The 14,453-nt window shown below is 41.9% G+C and overlaps 1 protein-coding gene across 1 annotated transcript in view; it reads left to right on the forward strand.

Annotated features, from left to right (window-relative positions):
• LOC105721912 (complement receptor type 1) overlaps window positions 1-14,453 on the forward strand; it is a 168,073-nt gene that overhangs the window by 16,136 nt on the left and 137,484 nt on the right. Inside the window, exons 9-10 of the mRNA XM_064360317.1 lie at window positions 1,065-1,463; window positions 3,554-3,730. Of these exons, the coding sequence (XP_064216387.1) occupies window positions 1,065-1,463; window positions 3,554-3,730 (576 nt within the window). The remainder of the gene's footprint in view (window positions 1-1,064; window positions 1,464-3,553; window positions 3,731-14,453) is intronic.

Raw genomic sequence — 14,453 nt, forward strand, 5'->3', positions numbered from 1 at the left:
ACTCGGGGGGTTGAGAGGTGGAAGGATTTCTTGAACCAGAGAGATCAAGGCTGCAATGAGACATGGTCATGCCACTGCACTCCAGCCTGGGCAGCAGGGCAAGACCCTGTCTCAAAAAAGAAAATGCTATGCTATATGCTTTATTATATTAATAACCAAATGCCTTCTATATATAGAGAGAACTAAATTAATAATGGTGAGATAACATAGTTAAATTCTCATTTAGCAGGGGAAATATAAACATGGACTATTGGCCAGGCACAGTGGCTCACACCTGTAATCCCAACACATTGGGAGGCCGAGGCAGGCAGATCACTTGAGGTCAGGAGTTCGAGACTAGCCTGGCCAACATGGTGAAACCCGTGTCCACTAAAAATACAAAAGTTAGCCCAATGTGGTGGAGCATGCCTGTAATTCCAGCTACTCAGGAGGCTGAGGCAGGAGAATCTCTTGAACCTGGAAGGCAGGGGTTGCAGTGAGCCAAGATCATGCCACTGCACTACAACCTGGGTGACGGAGTAAGACTCTGTTCTCAAAAAAAAAAAAAAAAAAAAAAGTGGACTATAATAATATGTGGACACATTTAGTGAAGTAATGTTAACTGAGAACAGCATAACTCATAATATTATAAAAATGTAAGAATATGTCTGTACATTAGTAAATATTAGATGAGAATAATATTGTGAATATTTACTTCTGCTAATTTTGGATTTTAAAAAAACTGTTAGCAAAATTTGCACTAAACTATAATTTCAAGAAACCAGGCCAGGGGTGGTGGCTTTCACCTGTAATCCCGGAATTCTGAAAGGCCGAGGGAGGCAGATTGCTTGAGGCCAGGAGTTCAAGACTAGCCTGGCCAACATGGCCAAACCCTATCTCTAATAAAAATGCAAAAATTAATCAGACATGGTGGTGCATGCCTATAATCCAGCTACTCAGGAGACTGAGGTGGGAGGATGACTTGACCTGGGAAGCGAAGGTTGCAGTGAGCCGTGATCATACCACAGCACTCAAGACTCTGTCCCAGGGTTTTGTTTTGGTTAACTTGCTGTCTCTTTTCCCAGAAATTCCTTGTGGGCTGCCCCCCTCCATCGTCAATGGAGACTTCACTAGCACCAACAGGGAGTATTTTCACTATGGATCAGTGGTGACCTACCGCTGCAATCCTGGAAGCGGAGGGAGAAATGCGTTTGAGCTCGTGGGTGAGCCCTCCATACACTGCACCAGCAATGAGGATCAAGTGGGCATCTGGAGCGGCCCGGCCCCTCAGTGCATTATACCTAACAAATGCACGCCTCCAAATGTTGAAAATGGAATAATGGTATCTGAAAACAGAAGCTTATTTTCCTTAAACGAAGTTGTGGAGTTTAGGTGTCAGCCTGGCTTCGTCATGAAAGGATCCCCCCGTGTGCAATGTCAGGCCCTGAACAAATGGAAGCCAGAGTTACCAAGCTGCTCCAGGGGTGAGTCTGACTGAGGCCTAGAAGGGCCCTGCAAATGACATGAGTTGCTGTTGGATCAGGATGTTAGTATTTGTTCAGAGGGAGGGATGTGTGGTGAGTAGTGTGGAAGAGCAAGTTTGGGAAAAAGAAGCATGAAATTAAGAATTGGGGTGTGCATGCACCTATGCATATATGTCCTCACTGTGAAAAGCAAGACCTTAATTAGCCAAGAATAAAGATTTTGGACTCACCTATTAATCAGTTATCAGGGCACAGTACCAGCTGCACTCTCTCTCAATTATATTGAAAAATCATATGAACTTTCTTTATGGTCAGCTGTGCACTAAGCACTTTATATATATTTTCTCATTTATTATTTACAATAACACTTTGAAATTGTGCTGTTGTAATATCCATTTAAGAGTGAAGTCAGCTTGGCCTTTCAGAGGTTGGGTAAATTGGCCAAGTCACATGCTCTAGCTGAGACACCCAAGATTTTGATAGGCAAGGGTCTTAGACCCCAGAGTCTGAATGCTCTAGCTCTTGCCATACTTCTATCAGCATCCATTGGTGAAAGAAAGAGACTGGTTTACAAAGACCAGAAATCATGGCATCAGAATAGAGATGAAGACTTTAGAGTTTGTCTATAATGGTCTGCCTCCTACATTTTATTTTGTTATTTTATTTTATTAAAAACCTATTTATTAGGGTTGAGGTCCATCTCTGTTGCCCAGGCTGATCAATGATACAGTGATACAGTCATGGCTCACTGCAGCCTCAAACTCCTGGGCTCAAGCCATCTGCCTCCTACATTTTATCCCTGGGAATCTAAGAGTGAAAGTAACTTGCTCAAAGCCAGTTAAGTGATGATTTTTAAATTCATCTTGAATGAGGTACAGATTAGGTTGATGTTAAAATGGGTTCTGATGCCCTAAGCATGGACGAACAGGACTGTAAGTAAAGGCAGACGTTGAGTCAAACACTCTCCAAATAATATGTCCTCTTGTGACAAAGGGCTGGCTTATTTAAGGGCTTTTGGTTTTGATAGTTCATCTTGTCTACTGGTGTCACAATAGCTGGTTTAGCAGTGGAGTGGGAGGTGTAATGGCTGATACATAGGGACAGAGAAGCAGCTTACAATTCTTCTACTAACCCATGTTAGCCTTGTGCAACCACTGAGCTGGGAAGACGAACAGATAAAGACATACAAAGTTGGATGTATTGAGGTAGGAGATGGGCAGGGCTTGTGTTGTGTTCACAATCCTGCTGACCAAAACAGGATCTGGCTTAGACAGGATGAAGTGAAAAATCAGCAGGAACCAGCAGATGACGACAAAAGCAATCCCTAGCAGGAACCAGCAGATGGCGATGAAAGCAATCCCTAGCTGCCCTCACAATCCCATCAGCACTATGACAGTTTACAAACGGCCATGGCCATGACCTGGAAGTTACCACCCCTTTCCTGGAAAGTTCTAAATAAGTCACCCCTTAATTTGCATTGATCACTCCTCAATTTACATGTAATTGAAGCAGGTTCACAGGCGTATAAATAGAGTTGCCTGCCAGGAGCCTGTATGTTGCCGACTCTGGACACACTGCCTGTGAGTTAGCCGTGTTCTGCAAGGGGCAGTGTCTTTCACCAAAAGATTTCTATCTAGTACCACTGGCTCATCTTTGAATTCTTTCCTGGGTGAGTCAAGAACCCTTCCAGAATAAGCCCCAATTTGGGGGCTTGCCTGTCCTGAAACATTATGACTGTACTTTAGTCATAGGTGTGTAATCAGAGAAATGGGGGGGAAATCTGTAAAACAGGCTTGGGCTCAGGTGACAGTCTCATTACCTGAATAACGGGTGAAAACTGGGATTGCCTTCCTAGGAAGCATGTAGATGGAGACTCCACCAATACTAACAACTCCACACCGGATAGCAAGAGCTAGGAGACAAAACCTCATGCCTTGTAGATTTACAAGTGAATTCGAGGTCTTGTGCTAGGGACAACTGGGTTCTATTTCTCTACCTCTGACTAGTTATGAGGGCTTCAGCAAGCATAAGCTATAGCAAAGGAAATTCCCCCATAACTAACAAGTACTCTGGAACTGTCCTTTCCACAGTGTGTCAGCCACCTCCAGAAATCCTGCATGGTGAGCATACCCAAAGCAATCAGGTCAACTTTTCACCTGGGCAGGAAGTGTTCTACAGCTGTGAGCCCGGCTATGACCTCAGAGGGGCTGCTTCTCTGCACTGCACACCCCAGGGAGACTGGAGCCCGGAAGCCCCCAGATGTGCAGGTGCCTCGACTCTCTGGTTTCTAGATTGCTCTCTGTACCCCTCACATGGAGGTCTTACTCCTGTTTTTTTTTATTCTAGTGAAATCCTGTGATGACTTCTTGGGTCAACTCCCTCATGGCCATGTGCTGCTTCCACTTAATCTCCAGCTTGGGGCAAAAGTGTCCTTTATTTGTGATGAAGGGTGAGTGTGACCCAGAATTAAAATCAGCGACTCAGCTCTGAAGAGTGACTCTTGAGCTCAAGGATAAATCCAAAAAGAGGGCTGACCTAGGAAAAGAAGAATACAGGGAGATTAACTTCTGGAAGTGTGGTTTTAAAAAAGTAGGGGCTAAGTGGCAGTACCATCGGGAGATAAAGAGATAAAGAAAAAATGGCACATACAACTCAGTGTCAAGTACAAACAGAAATACAGCCAGCAGTCCAGAAAAGGAGACTGACCTAGTGCAAAGAAGTACTGGAGGAGAATAATATCTGAAGCAATGATTGGGAAGTGCGGTATGAATCAGATGGATCCATGAACAGAGGTTTAAAAAGGAAAAAGCTCCACTCATTTGATTTCTCACTGATAGAGGCTAAGAAATCAAATCATTTTGGAAAACATGCAGCTTCCAGTGAGGGACAAAGCAGAAACAACAACAGAAATACAACAGATCTTGAAAAAAAAAGTATATATATATATGTGTGTGTGTGTGTGTGTGTGTGTGTGTGTGTGTGACATTAGATGTATGAACAAATAATAATTTGCATACACGAAGAGATAAATATTCTAAGGGGTTGTTAAGAAAAGTTTGTTATATAAGAGAAAGTTGTGGCCGGGCGCGGTGGCTCAAGCCTGTAATCCCAGCACTTTGGGAGGCCGAGGCGGGTGGATCACGAGGTCAAGAGATCGAGACCATCCTGGTCAACATGGTGAAACCCCGTCTCTACTAATACAAAAAATTAGCTGGGCATGGTGGCGCGTGCCTGTAATCCCAGCTACTCAGGAGGCTGAGGCAGGAGAATTGCCTGAACCCAGGAGGCGGAGGTTGCGGTGAGCCGAGATCGCGCCATTGCACTCCAGCCTGGGTATCAAGAGCGAAACTCCGTCTCAAAAAAAAAAAAAAAAGAGAAAGTTGTATATAAGATAAATAAGACGGAAAGATTATTTCACAAAACTTTTAAACAAATAAATAGTGGAATTAGTAGTAAGAATGAAAGAGTAAGTAAAAATATTTTAAAGTCCGATTACATACGATTGACAGCTTTGCCAGCTGTTATTGCTTTGTCCTCACTGAAAGCTACACTTTCTCCAACATGATCTGTCTTCTGAGCCTGTCAGTGAGAAACCAAGTGAACTGAGTCTTTTTACCTGTGCTTTAGCCGAGCAGTGAAACGTTAATTAAGTTAGGAATTCCCAGGGAGGAGGCTGAGATCTGTCAATGAAGAGAAGAGAGAAATGGTGCATTCATCCAGGCACTACTGCTTTGTTCTTTAGGTTTCGCTTGAAGGGCAGTTCCGTCAGTCATTGTGTCTTGGTTGGAATGAGAAGCCTTTGGAGTAACAGTGTTCCTGTGTGTGAACGTGAGTAGATGAAACACTTCTTCAGTCTGGATCTTTCTCTTTGTCTTTTTCTGAATGTGGTTTGCCCCATGAGATGATCTATTGTTTGTCCTGCTATTTATGTCCATTTTTAATAGAAATTGTTTTTGTTGGAATAGATACAAGCAATGTTTTGGGGGAAAATAAACCTGAGCATCATGTGGTTTTGGGTAACATCCTATAAATATTTATGAGGAGAGTCTGTGCTATAAATAGAGAGAAATGCTTCATAGAAATAAATGTACAGCAAGGTGCTATGCTAAATTTTTCTCTTCTTTCCTGTCAGAAGTAATAGTCACACTTCAACTTTTCAGTTCTTCCCTCAGTTATCCGTTTAGTCACTACTCATTCTTTCAACACAAAATTATTTGAACACCTATTAGTGCCAAGCAATCTTCTGGGAACTGGGAATATGCCTATAAACAAGACAGATAAGTCCATGTTTATATTTTTGTGCAAGAATAAAGACAAAATAAAACAAAAACATGAATAGAAATGTTCAAATAATACTAAGTGTTATTAAGAAAATGCTCTCAATTGATTCAGTGCTCCAGTTGAGAAAGTAGCTGAGGACCCCAAAGTGAAGTGCACCTCTAGGTATAGCTGAGGGTTCAAACTGGGAGGCTGTTGCAGCAATTTAATCAGAGAAGTTGGCCCAGGATAGCTGTTGGGAAAGGTGACGATGAGAAGTGATCAAATTCTGGATATATTTTCAAGGTGCAGATGACAGGATTTGCTGATGGTTTGCTTATGTGAGAGAAAGAGAAGAATCATAGACAGTTTCCAGGCTTTTGGCCAGAACGACTGCCAGCGTAGAATTTCCCTTAGCTGTAATGCAGGGGACTGCATGAAGTTTGGGAATGGGGGAAATCAAGAGTTAAGCTTAGGACATAAGTTTTGTATTCCTCTTAATATCCAGATGGGTATCTTGGAGAGTCCCAGGCTGCCCATAGGTAGGTAAAAGCCATCATTGTATCTGCTATGCTTAAAATCAAGACTGAAAGAGATCCTCACCTAGGGAGTGAGTGCTGCTCAAGAACAGATGCGTGGACTGAGCCTGGATGTCCAGCATTAAGAGTTGAAAAGGTGAGAAGGAAGAATGATGAAAGAGATTATGATGAAGCAGCCACTGCAGTAAGAGAAAACACAGGAAGGTGAGGTGCCCTGGAAGCCAAGTGGGGAAATTCTATTAAGGAGATTAGACTAACCAACTGTGTCAAATGCTATAGAAAGGTCAAATTCGGTGGGCACAGAAAATTGATCTTTGGGTTTAGCAACTTGGAGGTAAAAAGTGGCAGTTTCAGTAGAGTGCTGGCAAACACTGATTGGGATGAATTCTTGGGAGAATGAACGGGAGGAATTGTAACAGATCATAGACAATATTTCAGAGGAGTTTTCATGTAAAGAGAGTAGAAGTAGGACTATAGCTGGAGAAGGAAATGGCAGCAAGGGGGTTGCTTTTTATTTTTAAGAGGGCAGAAAATAGTGTGTAAAAAACAGAAACACTACTATGTCCAATCTGTTCATTTACTTCTTCACTAAATCAATCAGCGCTATTGCTTCCCCTTCTAAGCATAGCTATTAAACATACATGTTTACAATAGAATTTTGCTCAAATGAATACTTTGCTTTAAATTATTTCAATGTCTTGTACTGATTTATATGACGAAACATGATAGTTTCATCTTGCATAGGTGGAAGTCAGCTATTTGACAAACAGGAAGTCAACTATTTCCCTGAAATAGTTAAGAAGTATGAAAGAAAAAAAAGAGAAAATACCCTCATGAAGCCAACATATACCTGAAATCACTGACTAGAGTGTAAACATTGGTTAAGCTATTTTAGCCTTTGATTAGTTTATAATTTTTTAAGCTGTAATATCCTCTTCCCAAATTCAAAGCAAATTAGAAAGGGGAAGGAGTGTCTCCAAATACAGGCATTCCAAAGAATAATGAGTTTCTTTAACAACAACAAAAAATCCTTTAAAAATCAATGAGTATCTCAAAAAAGCCTAACATTCTTGAGCCTTTTGAAACACAAGAGTACACAGTATATTTTATTTCATTATGACAGCATTACTGTAATCTTTCATATTTATTTTGAAAATCATTGCCTGGCATCATAAAGAAAAATTAAATCACTGATATACAAATAGTAAATGCATAATATATTTTAGAACGATGTCTCCAGTATGCAGATTCTTGATGTCAAAGATCATATTTATCTTGGGCTTAAAACGGTACTTGACGTACAGGAGGTACTCAAAAAATGCTTACTGAATTAATGGATCATTTCCCTTTAATGTGGCTATGAAGAATTTTATTTAAAGGAATATACTATTTATTATTCAGAAATCTTAACTATCTGAAAAATTTAGGATGCTTAATTTGGGGAAGACTTTTGTAATAAACGTTGATTTAGTTGTCATTTCATTTAGCTCCATCTTAGCAGAGGCCTAATACATTTATTATGCAGTTTCTACTTTCCTTAAGAAAAAAGTACACTTAATTAGCGACACAGTCACCGTATGACAACTGTGGAATCACCTTGGACTCGAATTTAAATTTTTAAATGGAATTGAGAGCTCTTGCTTTCTTTCTAGAAATCTTTTGTCCAAATCCTCCAGCTATCCTTAATGGGAGACACACAGAAACTCCCCTTGGAGATATTCCCTATGGAAAAGAAGTATCTTACACATGCGACCCCCACCCAGACAGAGGGATGACCTTCGACCTCATTGGGAACAGCACCATCCGCTGCACAAGTGACCCTCAAGGGAATGGGGTTTGGAGCAGCCCCGCCCCTCGCTGTGAACTTTCTGCTTCTGCTGGTCAGTATCTGCTTCCACATATCCTAAATGGGTTAGAATATCTGGACCCAATCCTTCATGTCTCTATAATAAGAGTATGGTATCTGTTTGTGAGATTAACTTTGTCATAAGTGGAAATGTCAAAATGACATACTGTAGCTAAAACAGATGGGTTTCAGCAGCGCCAAGGTGTGTTTGAATTAAGATGAGCAGAACTCTTCTTGCTGGTGGAGTGGAGAAGGGTGGGGTAAGGGGTCTGAAGGGAGCGGCGGAGGGAAGGCAGCAAGACACAGTTATGAAAATCAGGAAGAAAAATGTATTCACTGGAGAGGACATGAAAATAACTGCCTATGAACACTAGCCAGTATCAGTATAATTGACAGACACGCTCCATAAGTTCATGAGATGCACATGGGCATGCAGAGTTCAAAATTGGAAATGTGGATATTATTTAGCTAAGGTTTTAACTAGTGTTTTGCTGCATGGGCTAACCAAAAAGACTCTTTGTCTTGACTAAAAGTTTGTCCACTTGTCAGCTTGCCTCCAGGCCAACTTCATCTTTGTACTTGAACTGTTTCACTCGGGGGTAAGAGGCAAGGAAATGAGTAGCCCAAAGAAAAGAGTATGAAAAGGAAGAGGCTGTTTCTTCCTAAGGACGGGAGAAGTTGCCTGTTCCTTTAGGGCAAACATTCAGCCTTTTCCAGAACAGAAGCTGGAGTGGATTGGCGATGTGGCACCAGCCTTGGAATATTCCATTATCCACAGGGAAACCCTGAGAGAGAAGAGCAATCCAAGGTGAAAAGGCATTCAGACCTGATGAAAGGCACTTAACCTTTGATCTTTACCCTCCAACTGAGTGGTACCCTTCAGAATCCAGTAAATTTTTTTTTTTTTTTTTTTTTTTTTTTTGAGATGGAGTCTCACTCTGTCACCACGGTGGAGGGCAGTGGCGTGATCTCAGCTCACTGCAAAGTCCACCTCCTGGGTTCAAGTGATTCTCTTGCCTCAGCCTCCCGAGTAGCTGGGACTACAGGTATGTGCCACCACGCCCAGCTCATTTTTGCATTTTTAGTAGAGACAGGGTTTCACCGTGTTGGCCAGGATGGTCTCGATCTCTTGACCTCATGATCCGCCCGCCTCAGCCCCACAAAGTGCTGGGATTACAGGCGTGAGCCACGGCTCCTGACCAGAATCTAGTAAAACAATTTTTTTTAATTTTTTTTATTGTACTTTAGGTTCTGGGGTACATGTGCAGATCATGCAGGATTGTTGCATGGGTACATACATGGCAATGTGGTTTACTACCTCCATCTCTCTGTGACCTACATCTGGCATTTATCCCCATGTTATCCCTCCCTGACCGCCCCAACCCCCTGCTGTCCTTCCCTTGCCCCCCCAACAGACCCCAGTGTGTGATGCTCCCCTTCCTGTGGCCATGTGTTCTCATTGTTCAGCACCCACCTATGAGTGAGAACATGCGGTGTTTGATTTTTTAATGCAAATGCTTAAGCCCCAGTGCAGGCTTAATGAATGAACAGATGGAGGAAGTCTTCTCCAAAAAGGAGGTAGTTTAGTTCAGACTCTGTTTGAAAACATGCAGCATATGGCTGGGCACGGTGGCTCACGTCTGTAATCCCAGCACTTTGGAAGGCCGAGGTGAAAGGATTGAGGCCAAGAGTTCAAGACCAACCTGGCCAACACAGCAAGACCCTGTCTGTATAAAAAATAAAATTTGAAAATTGCAAATACTGTAAACAATAAAAGTAAAAACATGCAGCACACAATATACTCTCTCAAAAAGAAGACATAGCTTCTTATGGGAGGCTAACTTAGTCTGTTTTGTTCTGGTTCTTTTGTGTGTGTGTGTGTGTTTGTGTGTGTATCTGTGTGTGTGCTGTGTCTGTTTTTGAGGCAGGGTCTTGCTTGTTTGCCCAGGCTGGAGTACAGTGGTGCAATCATAGCTTACTGCAGCCTCGACCTCCCTGGCTCAAGTAAGCCTCCCATCCCAGCCTCCCAAGTAGCTAGGACCACAGGTGCATGCCACCACACCCAGCTAATTCTTGTATTTTATGTAGACTGGGTTTCCTCATGTTACCCAGGCTGGTCTTGAACTCCTGAGCTCAAGCAATCCGTCCCAGGAGTGCTGAGACTACAAGGCATGAGCCACTGTGCCCAGCCTATTTTGTTCTATCTTTAAATGCCTGGTTTAGCATCAGAAGAAGAACAGTGTATTAGTTTCCTAGGGCTGCTGTAACAAATTACCACAAACTAGGTGACTTAAAACAAAAGAAACTTATTATTTCACAGTTTTGTAGTCTAGAAGTCTGAAATCGAGGTGTTGGCAGGGGTATTTTCCCATCTTCTAAGGCTCTAGAAAATAACCAATTCCTTGCTTCTTCCATCTCCTGCTGGTTTTTGGAATTCTTTGGCATTCCTTGGTTTATGGATGCTTCATTCCAGTCCCTGCTTCCATGATAGCCTTTTCCCCTGTGTCTCTATTTTTCAAATCCCTCTGCTTTTTCCCTGATAGGACATCCATCATTGGATTTAGGGCCCACTCTAAATAAAAGATGATCTAATCTCAAGATCCTAACCTTAATTCTATCTGGAAAATCATTATTCCAAATAAGTTCCTATTCTGAGGTTTTAGGTAGAGATATCTTTTAGGAGAATATCATTCAACTCACTACAAGTGGTATTTGCTTTGAAGGGCCAGAGAGGCACCCTGAGAATGGAGTAGATGGAGAGAGATGATAAAATATGTATCACAACTCATGAGTGAATTAGCACAAATACCTGAGGATTTAAGTGGTTAACTGTGGATATAGGCACTCCTATAGGAGGTCTGACGTGAAACTATAAGTTGAAGTTCTTGCTTTGGTGAAATAAGAACAAAAAGATCAGAAAGCTGAGTAGTCTTCCAAATAGTAAAAATTTCCTGCTGAGTAGATGCCATTGAAAGCTCCATCCCAAGGTAACGTCAAGGGGAAGAAAATCTTTTGCTATTCTTGTAAGTTTCTTTGTTTCTGTGGTCCCATCTATTAGCTTAATTGGAGAGAAAGAGAAGGTAGGGTGGAAGGCTCTCTGCAAACTTTGATATTCCTGTGGTTTTGTTCTCCAGGTCACTGTAAAACCCCAGAGCAGTATCCGTTTGCCAGTCCTACAACCCCAATTAATGAGTCTGAGTTTCCAATTGGGACATCTTTGAATTATGAATGCCGTCCTGGGTATTTTGGGAGTATGTTCTCTATCTCCTGCTTAGAAAACTTGGTCTGGTCAAGCGCTGAAGACAACTGTAGACGTGAGTAACCCCTCCCTGGGAGCTACTTCATGTCTGGGCATTGGTGGAACTGGGCTTGGTGGCTCACACCTATAATCCCAGCACTTTGGGAGGCCAAGGCTGGCAGACAGCTTGAGCTCAGGAGTTTGCCACCAGCCTGGGCAGCATGGCCAAACCCCATCTCTACAAACAACAACAATAAAAACAGAACAGCCGGGATTTGGTTCAGTTTGCTCGAATTTTGGAGGCAGGATGTCTACATTTGCCCAAGGTACTTTTAAAGGGTGAATTTGCACATCACCTCTTCATATTGCTTGAAGTTTCTGAACCTTGACTAGATGCTCATTTCATGAGAATGACTCTCACAAAGGAATTAGAAAGAAAATTTACATTCACTGTAGATGATCCTTGATGGCTGAAACTATGAAATGAATGAAACAGGAGTACAAAAGAAATTTACGTGGGTTGCAGTGAACTGTGCTTGGCTAACTAAAAATAGGGAGGATATCCTAAATTTTGAGGCCTTTGATTTTGGCTGGCGGAATAAGAGTACAACACTTTAGCCATAAATGACTTGTTTTGTGTTGTATTGTTTCTGTTGGTGTTGTTTTGTTTTGTTTTGTTTTGCTTTGAGATGGAGCCTCACTCTATGGCCCAGGCTGGAGTGCAGTGGTGCAATCTTGGCTTACTGCAACCTCCTCCTCCTGGGTTCAAGCAAGTCTCCCTGCCTCAGCCTCCTGGGTAGCTGGGATTACAGGTGCCCATCTCTACACCCAGCTAACCTTTGCATTGTTTAGTAGAGATGGGGTTTTGCCATGTTGGCCAGGCTGGTCTTGAACTCCCAACCTCAGGTGATCCACCTGCCTTGGTGTCCCAAAGTGTTAAGATTACAGGCATGAACCACTTCACCCGGCCCATAAATAATCTTTATTAGGAGATGCAAGGTAGTCTTTTTTAAAGTGGTTTAAAGATTGTGTGGTTCTGAGGTTGTTTGCCAAGTTTCCTCAACATTCAATTCTGTTGAAACAATCAGAACTGTATATGCTGTTCAGTATGCCACACTCCAGTTTGAACCTCACAAACAAAGGTAAGTTGAACTCTACACTTAATCCCAAATTCTGCTTCTTCCTCCTAGGAAAATCATGTGGAACTCCTCCAAAACCCTTCAATGGAATGGTTCATGTAAACACAGACACCCAATTTGGATCAACAATTAATTATTCTTGTAATGAAGGGTGAGTTGAAAATACCATCTCTTGAATATTAGTTCCAGAACAGCAGAGCCAACTTCTGACCCAGTCTCAGATAGACAAACTAAATGCTACCTTTACTTTAAAAGCAAGCAATAGGACTTCTAGATGGAGATTATACCTTGGACATAGGCATGTGATCAAAGGAATATGAAAAAAAAAAGGAATAATCTGTATTGTATTGTAAACCAGGGGAAGGCATCATGTTCCTGTCAGAGGTGGTACATGTGAAACCTGGTCAGGCATTCATTGGATGAAAAGGAGCAGTTTACAAATAAGTACAAGGAAAACAGGTAGATGAACCATGCAAACCTCCTTAACTGAGATCAGTAGGTACTACAATTGAGTTGGAGGACCCTGAATCAGGGTTTGGGAGGGTAAATCTTAATTGTAACAACAGCTCTGGGGGAAGTGTATGCATCAAAAGTACACACAGAGAGGGGACATTTATGGGGTTCTTGCTCTTGACTTCTCCTTGGGACAAGTAGCCAGACAAGAAGCCACTGCCTCAACTGAGAAGGGGCTTTTAAAGACTCTGGAGTGGACTTCCAGCAAACTCCAGTAGACCTGCAGCAGAGGGGCCTGACTGTTAGAAGGAAAAATAACAAACAGAAAGGAACAATATCAACATCAACAAAAAGGATGTCCATGTGAAAACCCCATCCAAAGGTCACCAACATCAAAGACCACAGGTAGATAAATGCACAAAGATGAGGAAAAACTAGCACAAAACAGCTGAAAATTCCAAAAACCTGAACAGCTCTTCTCCTCCAAAGGATCACAACTCCTTGCCAGCAAGGAAACAAACCTGGACGGAGAATGAGTTTGATGAACTGACAGAAGTAGGCTTCAGAAGGTGGGTAATAACAAACTCCTCTGAGCTAAAGAAGCATGTTCTAACCCAATGCAAGGAAGCTAAGAACCTTGTAAAAAAGAGGAATTGCTAACTAGAATAACCAGTTTAGAGAAAAACATAAATGACTTGATGGAGCTGAAAAACACAGCACGAGAACTTCATGAAGGATACACAAGTATCAATAGCTGAATCAATCAAGTGGAATAAAGGATGTGAGAGATTGAAGATCAACTTAATGAAATAAAGCATGAAGACAAGATTAGAGAAAAAAGAATGAAAAGGAATGAACAAAGCCTCCAAGAAATAAGGGACTATGAGAAAAAACCAAACCTACATTTGATTGATGTACCTGAAAGTGACGAGGAGAATGAAACTTAGTTTGAAAACACTCTTTAGGATATTATCCAAGAGAACTTCCCTAATCTAGCAAGGCAGGCCAACATTCAAATTCAGGAAATACAGAGAACACCACAAAGACACTCCTTGAGAAGAGCAACTACAAGACACATAATTGTCAGATTCACCTGATGGAAATGAAGGAAAAAAATGTTAAGGGCAGCCAGAGAGAAAGGTTGGGTTAGCCACAAAGGGAAGCCCATCAGACTAACAGTGGCTCTTTCTGCAGAAACTCTACAAGCCAGAAGAGAGTGGGGCCAATATTCAACATCCTTAAAGCAAAGAATTTTCCACCCAGAATTTCATATGCAGCCAAACTAAGCTTCATAAGCAAAGAAGAAATAAAATCCTTTACAGACAAGCAAATGCTGAGAGATTTTGTCACCACCAGGCCTGCCTTACAAGAGCTCCTGAAGGAAGCACTAACGTGGAAAGGAACAACCGGTACCAGCCACTGCAAAAACATACCAAGTTGTAAAGACCATTGACACTATGAAGAAACTGCATCAACTAATGGACAAAATAACCAGCTAGCATCATAATGACAGAATCA

Source organism: Aotus nancymaae, unplaced genomic scaffold (assembly GCF_030222135.1).
Source record: "Aotus nancymaae isolate 86718 unplaced genomic scaffold, 86718_ANA_hifiasm-v0.15.2.pri h1tg000039l, whole genome shotgun sequence".
NCBI classification, from domain to species: Eukaryota; Metazoa; Chordata; class Mammalia; order Primates; family Aotidae; genus Aotus; species Aotus nancymaae.